This window comes from Hydra viridissima, unplaced genomic scaffold (assembly GCF_058129835.1).
Source record: "Hydra viridissima isolate aposymbiotic clone 2 unplaced genomic scaffold, HvirCarnegie_v1 scaffold_1, whole genome shotgun sequence".
Classification (NCBI taxonomy): domain Eukaryota; kingdom Metazoa; phylum Cnidaria; class Hydrozoa; order Anthoathecata; family Hydridae; genus Hydra; species Hydra viridissima.
Window position 1 is genome coordinate 35,093,734 of NW_028324300.1, and position 21,919 is coordinate 35,115,652.

Genomic DNA, 21,919 nt, shown 5'->3' on the forward strand with positions numbered 1-21,919 from the left:
TTGTTTGGATAAGTCTTAAAACAAAACTTGGTATGGAAACTAGTTCTGAAGGTCTTTTGACAAGTTTTCAAACGATGGCCATTTATGTAAAACGCTATTTATCATTTTTTGCAGAGTTTACTGCCGAAACTTCTGCATTGCTATCGCTATATTTTCAAAAACGGGAACATGTAGTATTTACAAGAATGGTTGACATTTCTCATAAAAATCTTTGCTTTTTTTGTACAAAAAGTTTTCCTAAAACACTTATGGAAGTAAAACGTATTAAATATTGCGTCCGAAGTTTTCTTTTTTTATGTTTAAGCATCAAAAAATTTTTTAAAAGATTAAATGGAAGCAATATATTTGAAGTTTTGCATTTTCATCCTGAATTTCTTTAAACTTTGTTCTTTACTTTTTCATTAGGTTATGATAATCTTATTTTAAGCTCATGTTTTTATGAATATGGATTTTAACAAAACGTCATTTAAACTATAAATCATGAATTTAAGTAATTTTCGTATAGGATGTTAATGGTAATCTCTTAAATCGCCCTAAGAAAGTAAAATTAAACGAGATAAAACTTAAAAATTTTTAAAAGTTTGGAGTAACCATTACTTTTAGATGAAAAAAAAATCTGCGCGTTTTCAACATTGTAACCTATAGCTTGTATTTCTGTATTTAAAAGACCCAAATTGTTTCATAAAATTTATAATAACAAAATAAATCAGAAACACTATTTTGTGTCTCTTGAGCGTATTGTAGCGTAATTCTTTGTAAATAACCGATGATAAAAAAAATTGGGAAACTTCTTCTGTTATTTAAAGGACGGACAGTTTAAATGTCATCCAGAGGATTGTTTGCGTCGCAAGGCAGTATTAAAAGAGGCAGGCGAGGAAACAGCAGAAGAAGCTGGTGTATCTTCGTAATCAGAATCCTAAAGAGAAAATAACGTTTTATATGAATCGTAAATAATTCTCTAAACGTCTCACACTGTAATATTCCGAAATTAGATTTCAAGGAATATCATCCTAGCAATCCATGTGATTCTCCTTTTCAGGCTATTTCATAAAATCAAGTCCAAAGAAATCATGTAATAGACTCCCAAAGCAAATGGAGTTTATATTACATGACCTATTTTAATGGGAGCAGAAAGTTTAATTCATCAAACAGGATTAAAAAAAGCTAAAAACTAACTGATCTATATCCTCCAGATTCGTTGGTTTCCTCATCACTATCTTGCAATTGCATCAGACGATTCTTTTTTTTCCGTCTTCCCTAAATATGAATTTTTCATAAACATTTCAAAGATTTACTTTTATCTAAAATTTTTTTTACCAAACCATAGAACATATAAAGAGACTTTTTTTTTTTACCTTTCCTCTTCCTTTTGTTTCTTTGTCAGAATCGTCCTACATTTAAAAGATAAAATTAGAAGAACCAGATAATTTGGCAACTCTTATAGAAAAGAAACAAGCTGTTTTGGAAACTTTCGTATGAAAGTTAATAATTGCAAAGGATTACAAAAAGGTCATGAAAAAGTTGAAGAAAGGTGAAACCTCAGGATTTCCAATATTTTCCCCTGCATCAATTTTGTGCCTGTACTCTTTAAACAAAGCCTAAATAAACAAAAAATACATCATTTAAAATTCTAAAAGAGAATTTTAAAATGTTACTTTTAAAAGAAACAAAGCAAAAAAAAAACCGTCTTCTAAATATACCATATAAATATAGTTACTATTCAGCATACACTACATCAATAGCTATATACACTGAAATTTCAATAAGTACCTGCAACTGAAAAGAATCTTGAAAAATCTAAATAAAAAATAAAAGCATTTCTTTATATATATATATATATATATATATATATATATATATATATATATATATATATATATATATATATATATATATATATATATATATATATATATATATATATATATATACATATATATAAAACAAACAAGTCAAAATCAAGTAAAACTAGACAAAATAAATAATAAATTAAACCAGGCACCTTTAAACATTTGGTGGAGATTAAAAAACAATAATAACTGCTAGAAATTAAAGAAGACAGATGGATGGATACACATTAAGAAAATAGAATATATACAGAAAATTGAAAAAACTACCAGAGATTGTTCTATGTTATATTGCTGTGCATTTCTACACATGATCATGAAGTCAGTTTCTAAATCGTCTAGATTTCTATATCTGTGCTGAGCTATACGATCCTACAATGCAGAAAAAGAGGATCTGGATCAGTGCTTTACAGTTTTATTGCAAAAAAAACAAAAAACCTTCCCTTCTTTTTCGTACTTACCTTGATTTTACGTATGTCGATTGGTTGTTTGATAACTTGATAATAGTCAGGCAGTTCCTTTCGTGTTGGTAACATAATAAATGGATCCATCAAACAACGACCTTCACTAAGTCCAAATAAAATTAAAAAAGCACATAGAAATGAGTTTGATATATACATTATATACATACATACATACATACATACATACATACATACATACATACATACATACATACATACATACATACATACATACATGCATACATATCAAACTGCTTGCAAAAGAACATTTTAATTTTGTACAAAATAAACAACCTGTTTGTGTACTGCACAATAGTTTTGATTAACTTTTGCATCTTCTGTGTCAACTCAGGAGGGTTTGGATCAAATCTTCTCACTAATGAACAACCCAACATAATCTTTAGAAATTTTTTTCAAAGAAAGAGGTATTTTACAAATAAAAGCTTTGTCATTTTTTAAACCATTATGATTAGATTAACTTAAGGAGTTGAAAAAAACTAATAACTAAAACAACTTAAGGAGTTGAAAAAAAAAAAAAAAAATCACTTAATTATTTATGAAGCTTAAATTGACTAAAACAAAACTATTTAACACATTCTTTAAAACAAAATTCACTGAAAAAATTGACAAAAGAGCATCATCTCTTACTTGTTGTTCCAACAGGTCGTCCACGTTTGCCTTTTTTCTGAAACAGTTGATGCATTTTGTGTTAAACATAGAGAGCAAATATGAAAAATTTTACCAAGGGAAAAGAACTGAAGTTATTAGTAGTAACAAACAAAAGCAACTTTTAAACTGTTTACAGGTTAAATTCTTGTTATAACTGCTTTGAAGATTCATTTTAGATATATATAATAAAATAGTACTATATTATAAAATGTTTAAATGGCAAAAAACGTAGCTGCCATACTAATTTATGCTAAATTATGCTAATTTATTCTCAAGTGTAATTACACAACTTAATTAAATATGTAAAATTATGTAACTTGATTAAATCTGTAGCACATTAAAAAACACCTTGATTGCTTTTCCATTTGGCCCAACCTCTATATCAATTTCATCTTCCTTCTTTCTTTTTTTCCGTTTTTTAATATTACTTAAATTAACTTCTTCATCAATCTCATCTAAGGTTCCATCTTCAATAGCCTAAATAAGATTTATCTAAATGTCAATACTTTTGCTTATTGAAGTTCACTTATAAAAAATTTTGTTTTTATTAAAATTTTACTCGAAGCCATTGTCGTTCAGTCAAGCTATCGCTATAGTCCACTTCTTTTCTTTCACGTTTGGCTCCAACACCATAGTATTTCTCTTCATTTTCTTCAAACTCTAACCGTGCAATCTAAAGGAAAAAAGGAGTTTTAACATTTTTAACTACTATTTTTAATGTGTAATAAAAATCCAAAATTTATAGAAATTATTTTTGGTTTTCTCCATTTTAAGTCCTTTTTTTGTAGATATAATTTAGATGTGCTTTGTATTAAAAATTAAATTTAAAATTAAGGCTTTTTATTTTTAAATAGTTCTCTATTTATTGTTTATTATTTAGATTTAAAATTTACACTAAGATCGTTAACCATATTAGAGTTATAATTTTAAATCTTCAACAATTGTCTACTTATGAAATCAATTTTTTTGTGTAAAATCTGTTCATTTTGCAAGATATTATCAGAAAAAGAAATGATAAGAATTAATGTCTGATAAATAAAATAGAAAATTGAAAGAAGAAAGGTTTGAAGTTAAGTTACTTCATCAATATCTCTTAGCAACCATGATGGCAGTTCATCTTCCTGCATTAAGCGAGGCTTTCTTTTGTAGGTTGGATCCTAGTCATAAATAAAATAATAAATTCCGAAAAGTATTTTACAAATTTGTAAGCCCAACAGTAAAAAACAAGACAAAATGCAGTTTTTTTTTTACCTTCAATATAATGGCATCTTCTCTCTAAAACACAAATACAAATTAAAATTTAAAAATCTATTATTTGTGTAAAATGCAAAATATAACAACAGTGAATAAAGATACTTCATGAATACCTCTTTCTTTGCTTGGTTCCTCAGCCTATCAACTTCCTAAGTGAATTATTAAACAAAAATAAATGCACATATAAAATTAGCAGACAAAGAAAGAAGAATTGCAATTATAATAACTTTATTATCTACAAAATATATATATATATATATATATATATATATATATATATATATATATATATATATATATATATATATATATATATATATATATATATATATATATATATATATATATATAAAAGACATGAATAAAAAATTTGACAAAATTTATAAAACAAATTAAAGGTAAACTTATCAAAAAGAATTTTCTACAAATCAACTTTTTTTTAAATAACAAAAATTTAATAACTTATAAACTATGAAGAAAGAGAAAATTATAAATGCAAAGTTAATACTTGGTATTTTTCAAATTCTTCTTCATTCCTTGCAATCATCTGATTCACTGTTTCATCATCGGGTACCTCACTTTCTTCCTAAAAAATTTTTTAGAAGAAATTTATCTAAATAGAAGGTGAGTAGAATATAAAACAGGTATAAGATAAAACCAAAAATGATAAAAAGAAAAAAAAAAGTGTACCAAAGCTTTTTTTTTTCTGACAAAATATTAAATACCTCCTCTTCTAAAGAATCACTTTCCAGTAGCTTGCTTAACATCTGTTTTCGCTCAGCATTTGTTGAATGTTGGTTGAACATACCGGCTTGAATTACCTAATATTGTTTTTAAATTTGAATAAATAGTTGACAAAATATATTTTTTTTAAAATCTGAAATACATAGCACAAGTTAGAACAATGATAGATTACAATGAGTTGATGATAATTGATAATTGATGATGACAAAGATGATGACAATAAGAATATACAATAAATAAAAAAATAAGTCATAAGTGCTTTAATTTATAAACCTTTGAATCAACATTAAGTTTATATTTTGCAGCTGCTAAGATGTGTTCTTCCACAGAGTTAACAGTCATTAAGCGTAACACACGAACTTCATTTGTCTGCCCAATACGATGAGCCCGATCTTGTGCTTGAAGATCCTGCAAAAGAAAAAACCACAAGTAAATTTACATTATCTTTTATTTTATGGTGGAAAACAAAGAGGTTTAAGACTGCAAAGAGAAATAAATTGATATATAGCATAAACAAAGAAATATGTAGTATAAACGAAGAAAAATATAAAAAGGTGAAAAGACAAAAAAAAAAACCTGATGAGGATTCCAATCACTATCAAATATGATAACAGTATCTGCAGTTTGTAAGTTTAATCCTAAGCCACCAGCTCGAGTACTCAACAGAAACACTTGATAAGGAGAATCTTTTGCATTAAAAACTTTTAATAGCTCTGAGCGGTCATCTGCCTTAGTAGTTCCATCTAACCGTAAGTAAGAAATCTTGGCAAAAGTTAGATAATCTTCTAGAATGGTCATGCATTGAGTCATCTGACAAAATATCAATGAGCGATGGCCACATACAGAAAGTTTTCTGAGAATTCTATCAAGTAGATCAAACTTCCCAGAAACTCTATTTAATTCTTCAGAGCTAAAACAAGCCCACAACTTTATAAAAAATTCATCAAAACTGAATAACAAATTTAAATTATAACTATTATATAACTGGTATAGTTTTTATAATTAGCACAATCCTTATAGAATAACAAATAAGATGTTACATAGGAGAGCTATATTAAATTATTTAAACACATTAAAATATGTTGATGCATGTTTTAAACTTCAGTTATCTATAAGCTTTTTTCCTGAAAATCTTGCATGACACTGGTATTGCATTCAACATAATTATTATTTAAAAAACTTGCTTGTGTGTTAAATTATTTAGAAGTAGTTAGATTAACTAGAGATTCTTTTAGGGCCTTATGTTAAACAATACCTTTTAAAGTGAGTTGAGTTTTTTTAAGCAGATAAAGCTTTAATTATAAATATTCAAGTAAAGAAGATAGTAAAAATCTCACCCATTTACAACACCTCCATGAAATCCAAGATGATTGGCAAGAGCTACCTATATATAAAGTGAAAGGTAATCTTTTTCTTTTTTTAATGCACTGACCACCAAAATTATTCAAGAAAAGATTTATATTTTCATTATCAAAAGCCAAGAGATGTTTTAAGTTCTTTAAACTTTTTTGCATTTTCTTGCATCTCCTAAAAATCCTTGTGAAACTTTCTTTCGCCAAAAATAGGTTTATAAAATAACACATAGCAATATATTTGATTGTATTTTATGTAAGTTTGAAAAATAAAGATATGTTGTTAACAGAAGGTGTTAATAACAGCTCTTCACCTCTCCGCTTATAAACTAAATTTATCAAGTTCTTACTTTATAAATATAGATCAAAAGTTACCTCAATATGCTGAAACATAAAAGGGTGATTGCATATCTTTCTTAGTTGCATAATAGTGTTCATCAAAGTCTTTGTACCTCCATGACCCTGAAAAACAAGGCACCATAAATAAGCAGATGATAAAACTTATGATAAGATACTGATAATTTATGATGAAATTTATGATAAATTTATGATAATATGTTGATAAAATTTATGTAAGTTAGTATTGTTGCTCACTTTTTTGTCCTTTTCTGATCCATCTGTTAATAATATTCCCTTTTGTTGCATATGTTTATATAAAATCTTCTGCAGGGCAGACATGTCACACTTTACAATGAATTCAACCTATGAAATTCAATGGCAAACAAAAAAAATGTAAAGAAATAAGAAAATGCAAAATTATTGAATGTTTTTAATCGAGGTGTTTTACACTTTAAGAAAAATATTAATTTTAAAATAATATCTTTATTAATTTTGGAATATCTATATTACTCTTGGAACAATACTAGCAAAAAAAAAAGCAAAAAAAAAAAAAAAAAAAAAAAAAAAACATTTTCAGAAAACTAAGCAATATCAAATCATTCTTCAAAATTCAAAATATAAATTTTTAAAACTTTTACTCATTCAACAAACAACATAATTTCTGAATGACTGAAAGAAGGCACTTGATTTATTTTATTTACAGATTTATAAAAAAAACAACAACTAGAAAATAACAAACCTTCTCAGGTAATTGTGATTCCACTTCCTTTTTCAATCTCCTCAACAAAAAAGGTCGAAGAACCTGCAATCAGAAATTACTTTTACAATAGAAAACATGAATGAAAACATTTAGTATTTACATAATACTTTAAATATTTTGAGTCTTTTTTTTACTTTTGATCATTAAAAAACAAACAAACTAATGAAAAAAGTTGTCATCTAATCTTCATTATAATAATCTGGAATTTTTTTTTTTTTTTTTGAACATTTTTGTAAACAAAAATTTTTAACAAAATATTTTTAAAAAATCAAAAAAGAAGCATTAAAGATCTTACCTTGTGAAGACGACGGATAATTAATAAAGTCTCTTCCTCATTTAGCTCCACTTTTTCTCCAGTTAATTGGAAAGGAGTATTAAACCAATTATCAAAAGTGGTTGAGGAGCTAAAAATGCTTGGTAGTAAAAAATTTAACAAAGCCCAGAGTTCTGGCAGACGATTTTGTAAAGGAGTTCCAGTTAGTAAAAGACGAAATGGTGCAGCATAATAAGTATTTAAAACTTGAGTCAGTTTACAATGGTGGTTTTTCATACGGTGACCTTCATCAACAATCATATATTTCCATTTGACCTATAAGTTTTTATAAAATTAGAAATTTAGTAAAAAATTTCAGGCTAAATTTCTATATAAAACACAAATACAAAAAACAAAACAAAAAAACTGATTACTTTTGCAAGAATTGATCGATCTTTCATTACATACTCATATGTTGTGAGGACAACATTAAACTTTCCAGCTTTAATTTGATAAGAGACTTGACGACGATTTTGAGGTGAACCCTAAATGTAGTGCTTTGCTAAACAACTTTACGTTAAACTAAGTAATTAGAAATAACTTTAAAATTTTTAAAATTTAATTTAAAATTAATGTCAATTAAATTTTATAAGAATTCTTAAAAAAAAATTAATGAATCTTTAAAAAAAATAGTAATAATTTCATTTAACTTTCAGCTTTTATTTAGTAACACACTTCACAGTAGGGTGCCAATGAAAGTAACATTTTTAAAAAATGTCACCTCACACTCCCAATTTTTCCTATACCTGAAAATTTAAGGTGTAGCTTCAATATTTGATGAGAATATTATTAGAATATTTTATTTAAAAAAAGATCTTCAAAAGAAGATCTAAGTCTGAAAAGAAGCAAAATTATATAAAAATTTCACAAATAAAAATCATTTTTATATTTTAAAAAAAATAATTTAGATTTTATTCCCTTACAACTATTGTTTTTTCATTAAAAAATGAAAAAGTCTATTTTTTTAAGGTTTTTTACTATGATTTTTTATGTTTTTAATGTAAGAAACATTTAAAGTGTCTGAGTTGACATTTTTAAAAAATGTGTTTCATTGGCGCCTTAATTCACATTTACACTATAATCCAGGTACATCCAGATTATGAAGTAGCAAACCTTATAGCTGTAACATATAATGCTTGGGGCCCACTTTTCAAACTCAAGCATCCAGTTAGACATTGTACTAAAAACAAATTTTTCTTTTTTGCAAACTTAATCACTATTGCTGGAAATAACTTTTTCTGCTTTAAAAAATAATGTATAACTTAAAGAATTGATGACACTTTTGATAAACAAAAATAACAACATCAGCAAAGATGGACACAAGGAAATAACTTATTTCTAATAATAACAGAATCACTTCCTTTGTAATAAACTATATTTTGTGTTTAATATAAAAGTTATATTTCTTTTTACAACAATAAATCATTTTAGATTTAAAAAAAAGTTCATAAGTGTGCTGAATATAGATTATCATCAACTTACGAAAGTGGCAAAATAACAAGGAAAGGTCCATTCATCTTTTTCTTTTCAACCAAATAAGCAATTAACGCAATAGTTTGAATTGTTTTTCCAAGTCCCATTTCATCAGCCAAAATCCCATTAAGATTGTTATTATAAAGAGAGACCATCCATTCAAGTCCCTTCAGCTAAAAAACAAAACAACAGCAAAAATGAAATCACTAGAAAAATATTTCCTAGTGAATTTATCAGATTAACATTTGTTTTAAAAAACCTGATATTCTTTCAGAATTCCGCCAACCAGTGACTTTGGCTGTTCATGAATAATCTCTGAGGTACTGTGTGCAAGATTATAATAGTTTCGACTGTCCAGTGATGTCCTGAAATGTTTTAAACACTACCTAATTACTACTTGTGTTAATTAGCTTTGAAACCAAACTCCCAACTGGGTTAAATAAATAATTCTCAAAAAAGAATTTACCCTGCATCATCATCTTCATACTCTTTTTTCTGTGTGTTAACTGTAGTTTCACTGTTTGCATTTTCATTTTTTGTATTTTGGTTTTCTTTTTCACCTGCAGCCTCGTCTACTTGCTCATTTTCTACTTGCTCAGTTTCTTCTTCTTCAGGTTCTTTTATGACCTGAAATCTTGAAGAAAAATTTGGGTTATACTCCAAACTGTTGAATGGAACATTAAACATCATAAACAATAAAATCACGACACTTATACAATAGAAAATAAATAAATTTCTATTTAACTAGATTAATACTAAGTAATCTAAACATGATTCTATTTAAAATAGCTTTAGAGTTTTATGAGTTGGACTTAATGTTGTAATTGGTTAAATATCATATTTGTTCTTGTTTTTAAATAGCTAATATACTTAAACTTCAGAAAAATAATAAACTGTTAGAAAATGAGTTAACTCATGAAACACACAAATATCAGATAGCAGTCTTCAATTATTTAAACTTACCCTGGATTAGCAGCAAGAAATTCATTTAGTTCTACAAACATGGGAGCCTCATCACCAACAAGTTTTATTCCTTTTTCAACATTTTCAACAGGGATGCGCTGAGTCTCATCTTCCACAACCTAAATAATTACTTGTAAATGCACTCAACTTAATAAACTAGTGATGTTTATAATAAGGGTATTCAAGCTAAAAGTCAAAGTATTAAATTTCTAAACTAATAATTGAACCTCAATGTCTACTCTAGTGAATTAAAAATTTGACAAAAAGATAGAGAAAATCTAAAATTTAATTTGCATTTTTCTATTTTCTTGTTTCACATTTTTCATTTAGCTATTTAAAATTAATCAGTTCTTTTATTACTCATTTTGCAGTTGGGCATTTTGCTTTAAAAATCTATAATTTATTTGACCAGTGTTTGATAGAAACACTGAAAACTTTAAGATTGAAAATATTTTTTACTTGGTTTCTAACTTTGTTACTTGTTGTAATACCCATAATCCATATTTTATTGAGCAGTGTTTTTATTTATTTTTATGAGTTTGGTTTTTATGATTAGATTTAATTATTACATTCATATAACTGTGTTCACCTGTTTTAAACCTAATCAAATACAGGTGTTTGTAGATCAACAATAACACTATTGTCTATGGCTAACAAATATTTGCTGATAAAGTTTATCCTTTGATGGCTTTTCTTTTGTGTCTGGCGCAACAGTAAATATCTAATCTGCTTAGTCTTGAACCTCCTTAATCAGTTAAGACATGTTATTCATCAAATGGCAAGAAATAACTTAAATCCAATTGATTTTTCTTTTTGGAAACTTTTAGAGAACATGTATTATTTAATTCAATGAATTTTATTATTAAATTAATGAATTTACATTGAATTTTAACTTGCTTCTCTATATTTGTAAAAGTTGTGTTGTTCTTCAGATCTCATGCAAGACTTTGTAAAGTTGAGTAAAGAATTGCAAGGATTGTGCAACTTTTTTCAACCATTAATTTTTTTCCTTCTCAGGGGGATTTACACAAGATACTTTATTGATAACTGAGGAATAATCCTGTAATATATGGTTAATTGACAACTATTTGTATGTACTCCACAAAAGATTTTACTAAAATATTCATAAGTTTACAACTAATCATATTACTGAAATATCAGTAACATAATTAATTGTAAACTTACAAATATTTTAGTAAAATCTTTTGTGGGATATGTACAAATACTTTTGTTTGTTGGAAATTCCTTTTCATTTCATGTACTTGTATATCCTCTCCATCTTTTTTTTCTTCACCATTGAGCTTAAAAGTAAAAGAAAGTAGGGATATTTTTGGATAATAAATGACTTTAGACATCCATCTTGCAGGATGATCAGAAATTACTGTTCTTTTATTCAGTAGCTTACATAAAAATTTTTCCATCCCCAATGAATTTCAAAAAATTCAAATGGAATCCAAGTTTCTTCAATTGGTTTTGCTTCTTGCATTGTTTGCTGATCTCGCTATATGAACTGATATTTTAGAAAATATAATGTCAGTTAGAACCGGTCCACCTACTGTGAAAATCTTTCCTAAAGTAAGTAGCTGTTGCAGAAATGACTGAAATATAAAATAAAAAATATATTTTTTGATTAGTCTCTTTAACTATTGCCTAAAAATCTTTTTCTTCTTTTTTTGGAGAAATTTTTAAGGCCAGTTATGCCAAAAGTAGCAAGATTAGTAGGAGACTAAAAATAATATTACTCACCGACCCTTTTTGTTTGGGCTTTTTTTTCTCGTCTACCTCTTTCTTGTGTTTTTTAACAAGTTGCATGAGACCAGTGATATACTCATCAGTTTGAGAGAGCAAATAATGCAACCTCTGGTCTTTCTTTTCATCAATCAGCTGCCGGTAGCCATCTTCATCTTCTGCCTATAAAAAGTATAAATCTAAATAGGATTCAGCAAAAATATAAATCAGAAAAATTTAAAAGAATTTATGTCATTTACCATTAAACGTCGTAAACGCTCTCTTTCTATCCTCTCCTCTTCTTTTCGTCTCTCCCGATCAGAGTTTGTGTGATAAACCATCACAAGTTTGTTTGTCTTTTGAATGCGAGCTTGAATACCTCTATGAAATTCCTTAAATTCACGACCATGCTGTAAAACAGTGTTTATATATTCTAAATGTTTTTGACGCTTTTTTTTCTCAACTTCAAGTTTTTGTTGCTTTTCAAGTCTTTCTGTCATTCTAGAAAAATCAAATGATTGCAATTCATCTGTAAAATTCTATTTAACTCTAGTTCTTAAAGTTCACATTCAAAATATTTTTTTAGTATAAACACAAAAACAATTATAGAGTGTTGTATACATCAGAAAAATAATATATATAATAAAATTTTAAACTTTAGTCACACATTGAGTCTCAAAAACTGAACTTATGCAATAAATATTTCTGTATTATCTTTTTTTTTTCAATAAGTAAATTTAATTCTTATTAAAAAGCAAGATGTTATAGATCATTATGCAAAAAGTAATTATTTTCACAGATTGCAATCCTCTCATGGTGTCAATCTCAGGGTGCTAGCCAGAAAACCACATATAAGACAGTCTTTCTGATTTCGAATTCCTTAATGCTAGAAAAAAATTATGCTAATAATTGTTTTAAAACAAACTTTGTTTTATAATATTATGTCTGTTTTTTTTGTTGTTGTTATTTTTCTTGGCTATGTAATTTGAAGTTAACAAAGATGCTAGGAAACCTTTTAAACAGTGTAAGAATTCTACCAAAAACATGCTATGATTTGCAACTGCTAGCTTACCTTTGTTTACTATTGTTACATTTACTGCTTATTTTTAATTATTATTATTATTATTATTATTATTATTATTATTATTATTATTATTATTATTATTATTATTATTATTATTATTATTATTATTATTATTATTATTATTATTATTATTATTATTATTATTATTATTATTATTACTATTATCATTATTATTATTATTATTTTGTAGATTTTGTTTGTTTTCAAATATATAAATGTAAACAAATCCCTAAATAAAAAAACCCTAAATAAAAATAAGATGCTTCCTTTCTTCATAGATTAACTTTAATGTAAAAATTATTTTTATAACAAAGTGAAATAGAAAAAACATTACATTACTAAACAGTGTAAGATAGAAAAAAAATTATATCATTAAACAATTTGGAATAAAAAAAACATAATTTTACCTCGCCTCTCTCAAATTTTGACGTTTGCTACGCTTGTAAGCTTTAGCATTTAGTGCAGTTTCCAAAGTAGTATCCTTTCGCATGGACATCACTATATCAGATCTGAGCTAAAAGAATTACTATAACCTATGTTATTTGTACCAATAAACTTACAAAAGAGTTATATACTAAATATATAAACTTACATATAAAGAGTTATATGTATATGAGATATATTTTGTAAAAATGAATTTTCTAGTAATTAATGATTTGAAAATACTGATTGTAATTATTAAAGTATAATCTTTCTTATTTCCCTCATCATTTTTCCTGCTTTTTCACATTCTTTTTTATGACTTTTATTTGACTTCTTTCTTCTTTCTCTGAAAACAACTCTTTTTTTTTTGAAAGAAATAAATTAAAGACAGGTAGACATTTTTTTCACACCAGCTATTATGTTTAGGGTTCATGATTTTAAGTCTCCCTCTTGCATTTCTTCTAATAATTATTTATATTAAATTGAAAACTTAACCTGTAAATTAATTTTACAAACTAACATTAATTTATAAATTTAGCTAAATCATTTTAAAAAGTTTGCTTTTTCTAAATGTGTCATTTCCATGAAAAAAAGAAAAAATATATATATATATATATATGCTACATGCATAAATACTACATATGTACATACTACATATGTACATACTGCATATATAGATATTACATATATACATTTAAAACATACAAGAGGTTGACCTTTACTCTTTTAAAAGATTACCTGCTTTTGCAAATAAAGTAATCGCAATGCTTTTAATTCAATTAGGGCTTTGGTTCTAATGTGCTCACTGATAGTTGATGGTAAACTTTGTAGCACTTGAATGCGATGCGCCATTCGAGAAAGAATTCTAAAGCAATAAAAATGTATGGAAAAAAAAGCATCAATTCATAAATTTAAAAGTTTATGTTCTTTTATAAGTTATAAAAATAAAAAACATGATTAATTTTTCTAATAAAACTTAAAAATCTGATTAAAAATTTAAAAAAAAAAAAAAAAAGCAAGATTTTCAGCATTTACCTGCGTTCCCGCTCCTCTAGGATTTCAACAGGATTGATCCCCATCGGCTTTGCAATTGGTGCTAATCGAGATTTCGGTGGACTATTTAAACTTGGCAGTTTTTTGGGATGAGAAGGAGTTGTTTCTATTGCACTGACCTCTAAAGGCTCTTTTTTTAAAGAGACAGTAGGAGACTCTGCTTTAATATTTATTTGTGTATTATTTTCATTATCAGCAACTGGTTCATTGTTTCCTGTGTTAACTAAATTTTATATTTGCTTGCATTAAGTACACTTCAAAGAATTGTGTTAAGCAGACTTTAAATAAACTTCAACTTTTTTACAATTCTATAACTTTAAAAATTATAAAACAAAAGAATAAACCTAAGTTCGAAGTGTTTTGCAAGTAAGGCAATTCTGGAGATTGTAACAATGGTGGTTTTCTCCCCATAGCTGCCATTGCAAGGTTTTCTGGAACAGGTTGATTTCTTGAGAACAATTTATATGCCATTATTTGTGCCCGAAATTGCTACAAAACAAATAGGTGGGTGAAACTAATAGAGTTTTTTGAAATAAAAGATAACATTTTAAAATCTGGCATGCGTTCATTTTCTACTTTTAGATCAAATAAAAATCCAGAAAATTTCTCTGGCACCACTCCAGATTTTAATGAAACCTGAATCAGTTGATTTATGAAAGTTATGAAAGTTATGAAAAAGCAATGTTTTGCTGCAATTCATTACTAAGATGTAATCTTTAAAAGTTGTTGAAAATCAGTTCTGGCTGCACTTTGACAATTTGTAACCATAGAAGTATTTAAGGTATAAGTTTGAACTTGTTGTGATCTCATATTTTTCTTTCTAACTTTGGTGCCTCTGAGCTTTCCTATTACTTATCTGTATAGCAATACTGATATCCTTGGTATTAAGATATTAGCATCGTACATCTTCAGCTATTTGGGGTTTCCCAAAAAAAGATAATGTATAAATAAATGATTTAAGTAGAACATTTTGTATTGAGAATGTCATTACACAGGATTAAAAAAAATGGAAACTGAAATAAAAATTGAGTTAAGGTTTAACTTTTTACAACTGATATGGCTGAATAGTTTTTATTCCACTTTAAAAACGTTTTCTGATTTTTGCAAACAAAGCTGAGTTAATTTCTAGATCTGGTTGTAATGCCATCAATTTCTTAACATTATAGATAAATATATTGGCTGACTTCAAGCACCAAAAAAGAAAAAAATTGCAGTAAAATGTGGAAAAAATGCATAATACGTAAATTTACTTTTATGCAATGTTTCACAGCTGCAGTAAAGAATTTTTATTTTTGCTTTTTTATAGCAGAAAGCATAAAGAAGTTTAAGTTAACCCAAACATAACAGCAAAATAGTGCAAATATGTTTCAAGGGTTTCCAATTTACACATTCTTACACACTTTTACTGCAGTGCAGTAAATGTGTGTAAGTGTGTGCTGGTGCTTAGCTGAACTTTCTTTTCCTTAAACAATAACTGGTGAAATACTGAAAATCTTATGTGTCAAGAAGACCAATCAAAGCTTTTAACTCTTCAACTGACATTATTTCTTTGTAGCAATTTTATTTATCTTTTTTTTTTCTCCTTGCTCACCTGATGGCGTGATGAATAAATTCTCAATCTTTTTGTTTAGTATAGTGATAAGATAGTGGTATTTTTACAATTAACTCATTTGTGAAAAATCAACTGAAACACTTTTTTACACCATCAAAATGAACTTGCCTAAGTTGGAGCCCTGTAAACCCAAATTGTCATTTTATCTTTTTTCGATTCTTGGAAAAGTCTTTTATTTATTAAAGTTAGTGATTCACTGGATATGGCTTTTTCAATATATCCAGCCAAACAATAAATATAAGATCCAGCCAAATTATAAACAAATCACTAATGTTAAAGGAAAACTAAAATAGTTTATCTCCAAGTAGTCTAAATGAGGTTGGATTGTAGTCAATTTAAAAAATTTGTGCATCACGATAAAGATAAGCAAGTAAAATAGAAGACTTTATGTTAGTATTATAGCATTGTTTGAAATAAGTTTTTTCTGCTTTTTCAGCTATGAAAAGGTAATTTGGCAGACTATACTGCAATTATTTAGATATTAAAATCCATAACAAAAAAATAAAGATGTAATCTCATGATCTTAAAAATCTAAGGAATACACAAGAGCAAAACACTGCATTACAATCAGTTGAAGAATAATCATAAGTAACATAACAGCAGAGGCTAGAGATCAGCAAAAAATTTCTTGTTTAAAAAGTAAACAGCTACAATAGAAAATAGCAAATGGATAAACCTTTAAAAGTAAAAAAACATATATACCTGCAGCATCTCAGGAGTAAATGCATTATTATTGCGTGGCAGAGTATTCCCACCAGGTGCATTAAAACTGGTTTGCATATTTTGTAACAAACTTGGGTCATTAGTCTGTTGTGTTATCTGACTTACTGGCTGATTTACTTGATTGTTTTGTTGAAAGTTTTCATCAGCACTACTATTACCAGTGTGGACTCCACCACGTTGGTGCTGCTGCTGTTGTTGTTGCTGCTGCTGCTGTTGTTGTTGTTGTTGCAGCTGTTGTTGTTGTTGTTGTTGTTGCTGCTGCTGTTGTTGCTGCTGCTGTTGTTGCTGTTGTTGCTGTTGATGGTTCATTAAAGCAAATAAATTAGGAGGTTGCAACCCAATGGGCTGCATTCCAGGTTGACTGTTTGTAGTTGCTAAACATTTTTATAAACCCGTTATCAATATTATTAATAAACAACAGATTATATTTTTAAAGTATGACATTTCTTTAAAAACTTAAACCACAATTTCCTAACATTTCTCTAATTTAATGCAAAAATGCCAACTTTTTTCAGGCTTATCAATGCCTAACCACTAGTACCCACTAGTAAAACCACTAGTATCCACTAGTAAGCTTTTTTTGTTACTTTTTCATAAAATTGCTTTAAACAAAATTTTATTCATTGAAGTCAAAGGAGATTTTTTTGGGTAGTTTTGGATGAGAAACCTATTTTTGAGTCTTTTGTTTTACTATAAGGTATTTACTGAAAAAGATATTTTTAAAGATGAAACTTTTGTTGACAAAAAATATAAATTGTAAAGTAAAATAATGAGAAAAGAAAAAATAAATTTAGAAGTGGAAACAGATTTCTTGATAATCTTCTAAAATTATCTTAGCAAATATAGTTTAAATTTTTCACTGACTGTAATATTTTATAAAAAATTCAGTGACTTTTTTCAGATATTCCCTGATAGTTGTTAAAGGTTTTCCAGATTTTCCATACCCTGGAAAAATTCAAACCCTTTTCCTGAAAAATTTGACAAAATTTTTTTTTAAATATATATATATAAATGTATCAGTTGTAAAATAATATATACTTTTAATATTGTTCTTAACAGTATAAAATATTTTCATACATTATTATACTGTTATGTTCTACATTACAAAAATTTCTTGGGCCCCACCTTAAATATGGTGCAAAAAATTATAGTAAATTCAATCAGGAATAATTGAAATAAAAAAAAACAGTGTTCTGCAGATTAATTGATGCCTAAAATGTAAACACTGATACTACATATACTCTCACCTCCAGTATTCATTCCAATAGGCAGTCCGTTCATTTGAGCAAGGTTGAGCATCTGTTTATAGCGAGGATCATTTTCCATACCACGTTCTTGCATGCTTTCAAGAGCCTAAAACAAAAAGTTCTTTTATGCCCATTTTTGTGTGTGACTTTTAAAACTTGAAATCTATCATTTGAGAAATATAAATGTTTCTCAGCTATAATTTTTTTTTGGTAAAAAATGACTTTTTCCACGAATAAATAAATCTAGAAACTGAAGTATATATATCGTAGAGTGAAAAACTCCATTATTTGTATAGAAATATATACCTTATATGGTTCTAAATAAATAAAAAAAAAGTGTTACTTTTAAATTACTAAAAACATCATTGAAAACAACTTTTGAAAATTTAATTTCAAAATAATTTTGAAAGCACAAAAAGAAACAGCATTTTAAAATTTGACAGTCTTAAAATCAGAGTTCTATGCTATTGATTTTATTTTATAAATACTGTTGATATCAACTTTGTACTTATTACTTGCCATTATTTCATATACATTATATATATATATATATATATATATATATATATATATATATATATATATATATATATATATATATATATATATATATCATATGATAGTTACAACTTTTGTTGAAAAATAACTGTAATGTAATCTACAAAATTTGGTACCACCAAACACTTTTACTTTTAAAAATACTTAAGTAACTTTTTATTGGCTAGTTCTGCTGAAATTATTACATATTTTATGCATAATATGGATATAAATGTTATATTTATTACTTTGGATTAATTCATATACATCATTAAAATAATTAGATTAGATAGTTGAAATTAAGTGCAATCAAAGCTTTTCTTTTACAATTACTTAGGTGATTGTTTCTTTGTTAGTTTTAAAAATATTATTATGTATTTTGTTTGTAGTGATGATTAGATTTAATTTGATTTGCAAAATGATAACAACCTAAGGTTATTTTTGCAATCTCAAAAACTGCTTAATATGCAATAGAAAATGAAAGCCTTAATTGGTTTTGATCTTGTAAGTCATAATCTTTAGACTTGCCATTGAGTTGAATTCACATTAATAAGTTTAACTCTAAAGCAAGTAAAGCCAATTCACTAGAAAACAAACTAAATATCATTCTAAAAAAGTACTTTATTGGTGAAAAGCAAATTAAAAAAGGACTCTATGTGTAGCCTTTGCTTTAAAAAAAAAAGCTATTAGCTCAAACAATTGCTTAAAAGTTGAAAATTTAAAAGAAACATCATCAGTTCATGTCATTAATCATCAGTTCATAACATTAATCATCAGTCTACATCATCAATTATCAGTTCCATACACTTTAATAAGTAAAAAAAAATATTCAGGTACACGAACAAAAAATATCTGTTACTTTAAGGAAAAGGGAAGCATCTCATGTTAAGATCAGCAGCCTGAGCTAGCTTGAAAGATTAAAAAACATACTATTTAATCTTTAAATACTAAATTAAACACTGAACTGAACTTTATCAATATCTAAAATTTCTAGTTTTTATAAAATAGAATAAATTATAAGATGATTACTTTACTTTAATAACTGAATTTTTCACATTAAAAATTCACAAAAGTGTTTTTTTCCCCATTCCATGATTTGGCTCTTGATTTTTTTACTGATTACTTAGTTTAGTTCTCTGCAGTTAAGAACCCATCACTTGTCATTTTATTAACATTCATGTAACCATTAAAAAGAGTATGATATGCAAACATATTTAAATTAAAAATTTAACGTTAAGAAGGCAATACACACATTAAACACTTTTAACCTTATCTACACAATTGCAAATGTTAGGAGTTCTGAAAACACACAAACTTTTCTGGGAATCACTGATATACACAAACACACACACACACACACACACACACACACACACACACACACACACACACACACACACACACACACACACACACACAAATGGATATAAATACACAGCAATATAATTTAATGAACAGGAATACATACACAATTGTGCTTACCCTTTGCAAACTTGCAATATTTTCAGGAGTAAAATTCATCATTATTGGTACTATCTTTTAATTATTGCCATTAAAGCATTATGAGACATATCTCTATTGGTAATATAAAAAAAAAAAAAAAAAAAACATTAGTACTTAAAAGAAAAAATTATAATATTCTATGCAAGTGTATGTAATAGTATACATATTATATTAACAAAAATAAATGCGTGACATTTAAAACATTTTAGAATATTTCTGTTTGTAAGGCTTTTATAATTTATGAGAAATTTTTGAACATCTTTAGGAAAGTCTGCATGCTCTCAAATTTGCTGAGAATTTTTTTTTTTTTCAACATCTAAAAAGGACAAGAAGTTTAGCATTCTGACTTTAATACTGCTACCAGTCATGCCAAATGTTAAAGCTAATAAGACAACTTCAGCAAAAAGTATTTTGTGTAGATTTAATTTTTAGTATGGTCTTATACTTTAAGATTTACACAAAATATCGGCATGCTTAGTAATTTAGCAAGCAATTTAGTAGTTACCATAAACATCAGAGGTATTCAATAAAATAACACTCTGAGACAAGTAATTGAAGTGAGTATCCTTATACAACAGAAATCCTGTTTTGAAACAGATGTTTGTCATAATAGTACAATCCGATATCTTTGTACGGTACCGATCTTTGTAACTGTGCATTTAGCTGCTGATATATTTGCGCCATTAACTTCTTTTGTGAAAATATTTACGAATTTTTTTGCGCTTAAAAAAGAACCATAATGGGTTTGATATCGACTTTTCGGTAATTTGGATTGTGAATAAGAGGCTGTTTATATGAACAAAGGCTAACCCGTATGCCGAGATCTCGCCAAATATCAGTGAGATCTCACTTGCCGGGCTAGCTCTCTTAATCATATAAGCGCAAAATAAAGTTAAGTTGAAATAAGGACGACGTCCAGATCTCGATAAATAGGCTAGCCCTGCAAACGAGCTAGCCCGCCTTTCATATAAACAGCCCCTTACTTAGAGTTTATCGTCAATATAAAGTTTCAGTTATTAAGAACAGTAAATTATTCAATGCGTTCCCTTTGTAATTTCTTCTTTAATTAATATTTTTTTAAATTTTTAAATTTTTTTTTTAATTACTTGATGAGAAAGTAAATCTAATCAACACGATGAGATCATCAGGAATGCAATCTCTGATCAATTTAATGAAAGGCTTACTTCGGTATTCTCCAAGTTAAGGCAATAAATAGAGCTCTACTTGCTTAACAAAGTTTTCAATGCTAATTCTGTTTGAAGTAAATATTTAATATATTGTAAAGTGGCTTAGATAAACTCTAAGTTATTTTCACTCAAGACCAGGCCCAAGATATAATGGGTGGAACGGGTGGATTGAAGTTTTTTTTGCCACGAATTATTTATAATTGAATCATGCATCAATGATAAAGGAGTATTATCTAAAAACTTCAAATCAAAATTACCTTAATTTTCAAGATTTTAAGAAAAAACATAAAAACTTTTTTTTGTAAAAAAATTCCACATCCTTCAAACCGGCTAGCCTTTGTTCAGATGCTGTAGTTTTCTCGTAACACATCGATCAGATAACAACAATCTTTCTCTTCAAACAAATTTTCTCTTTCTTTTATACCGGACAATATTCCTCAAAAACGTCATAAAAACCAACACATATTTACAACACGTTGCAACAATTCTCGCAGCGGAACTACAGATGCTATTGTGGTAAATCATTTCATGCAAGAAGGTCACGCAAAAACTACTCTTTACAATAATATCAAGAAATGTAGAGAAAGTCGAAAACTGGTCAGATAATATGATTGTTATGGAAGATTAAAAGTACTCCACGTTAT

General features: G+C 27.1%; 1 protein-coding gene across 1 annotated transcript; it reads right to left on the reverse strand.

Moving 5' to 3' along the window:
* Positions 1-623: 623 nt before the first annotated feature.
* LOC145192206 (SWI/SNF-related matrix-associated actin-dependent regulator of chromatin subfamily A member 2-like) lies at positions 624-20,777 on the reverse strand. The gene is made up of 38 exons (XM_090073945.1): positions 20,068-20,777; positions 18,049-18,154; positions 16,781-17,175; positions 14,811-14,955; positions 14,449-14,689; positions 14,152-14,278; positions 13,398-13,504; positions 12,167-12,407; positions 11,925-12,089; positions 10,179-10,297; positions 9,682-9,849; positions 9,475-9,580; positions 9,225-9,388; positions 8,856-8,922; positions 8,117-8,227; positions 7,725-8,018; positions 7,409-7,471; positions 6,925-7,032; positions 6,706-6,792; positions 6,316-6,362; positions 5,555-5,888; positions 5,252-5,386; positions 4,960-5,055; positions 4,743-4,820; positions 4,348-4,383; positions 4,232-4,255; positions 4,060-4,137; positions 3,540-3,653; positions 3,329-3,457; positions 2,960-2,996; positions 2,606-2,687; positions 2,309-2,414; positions 2,118-2,219; positions 1,771-1,797; positions 1,539-1,598; positions 1,356-1,391; positions 1,177-1,257; positions 624-916 (listed from the first exon to the last, which is right to left on the reverse strand). Exons 1-38 carry the CDS (start codon positions 20,107-20,109, stop codon positions 824-826), a joined length of 4,551 nt encoding a protein of 1,516 aa, XP_089930071.1. The 5' UTR covers positions 20,110-20,777; the 3' UTR covers positions 624-823.
* Positions 20,778-21,919: the final 1,142 nt, after the last annotated feature.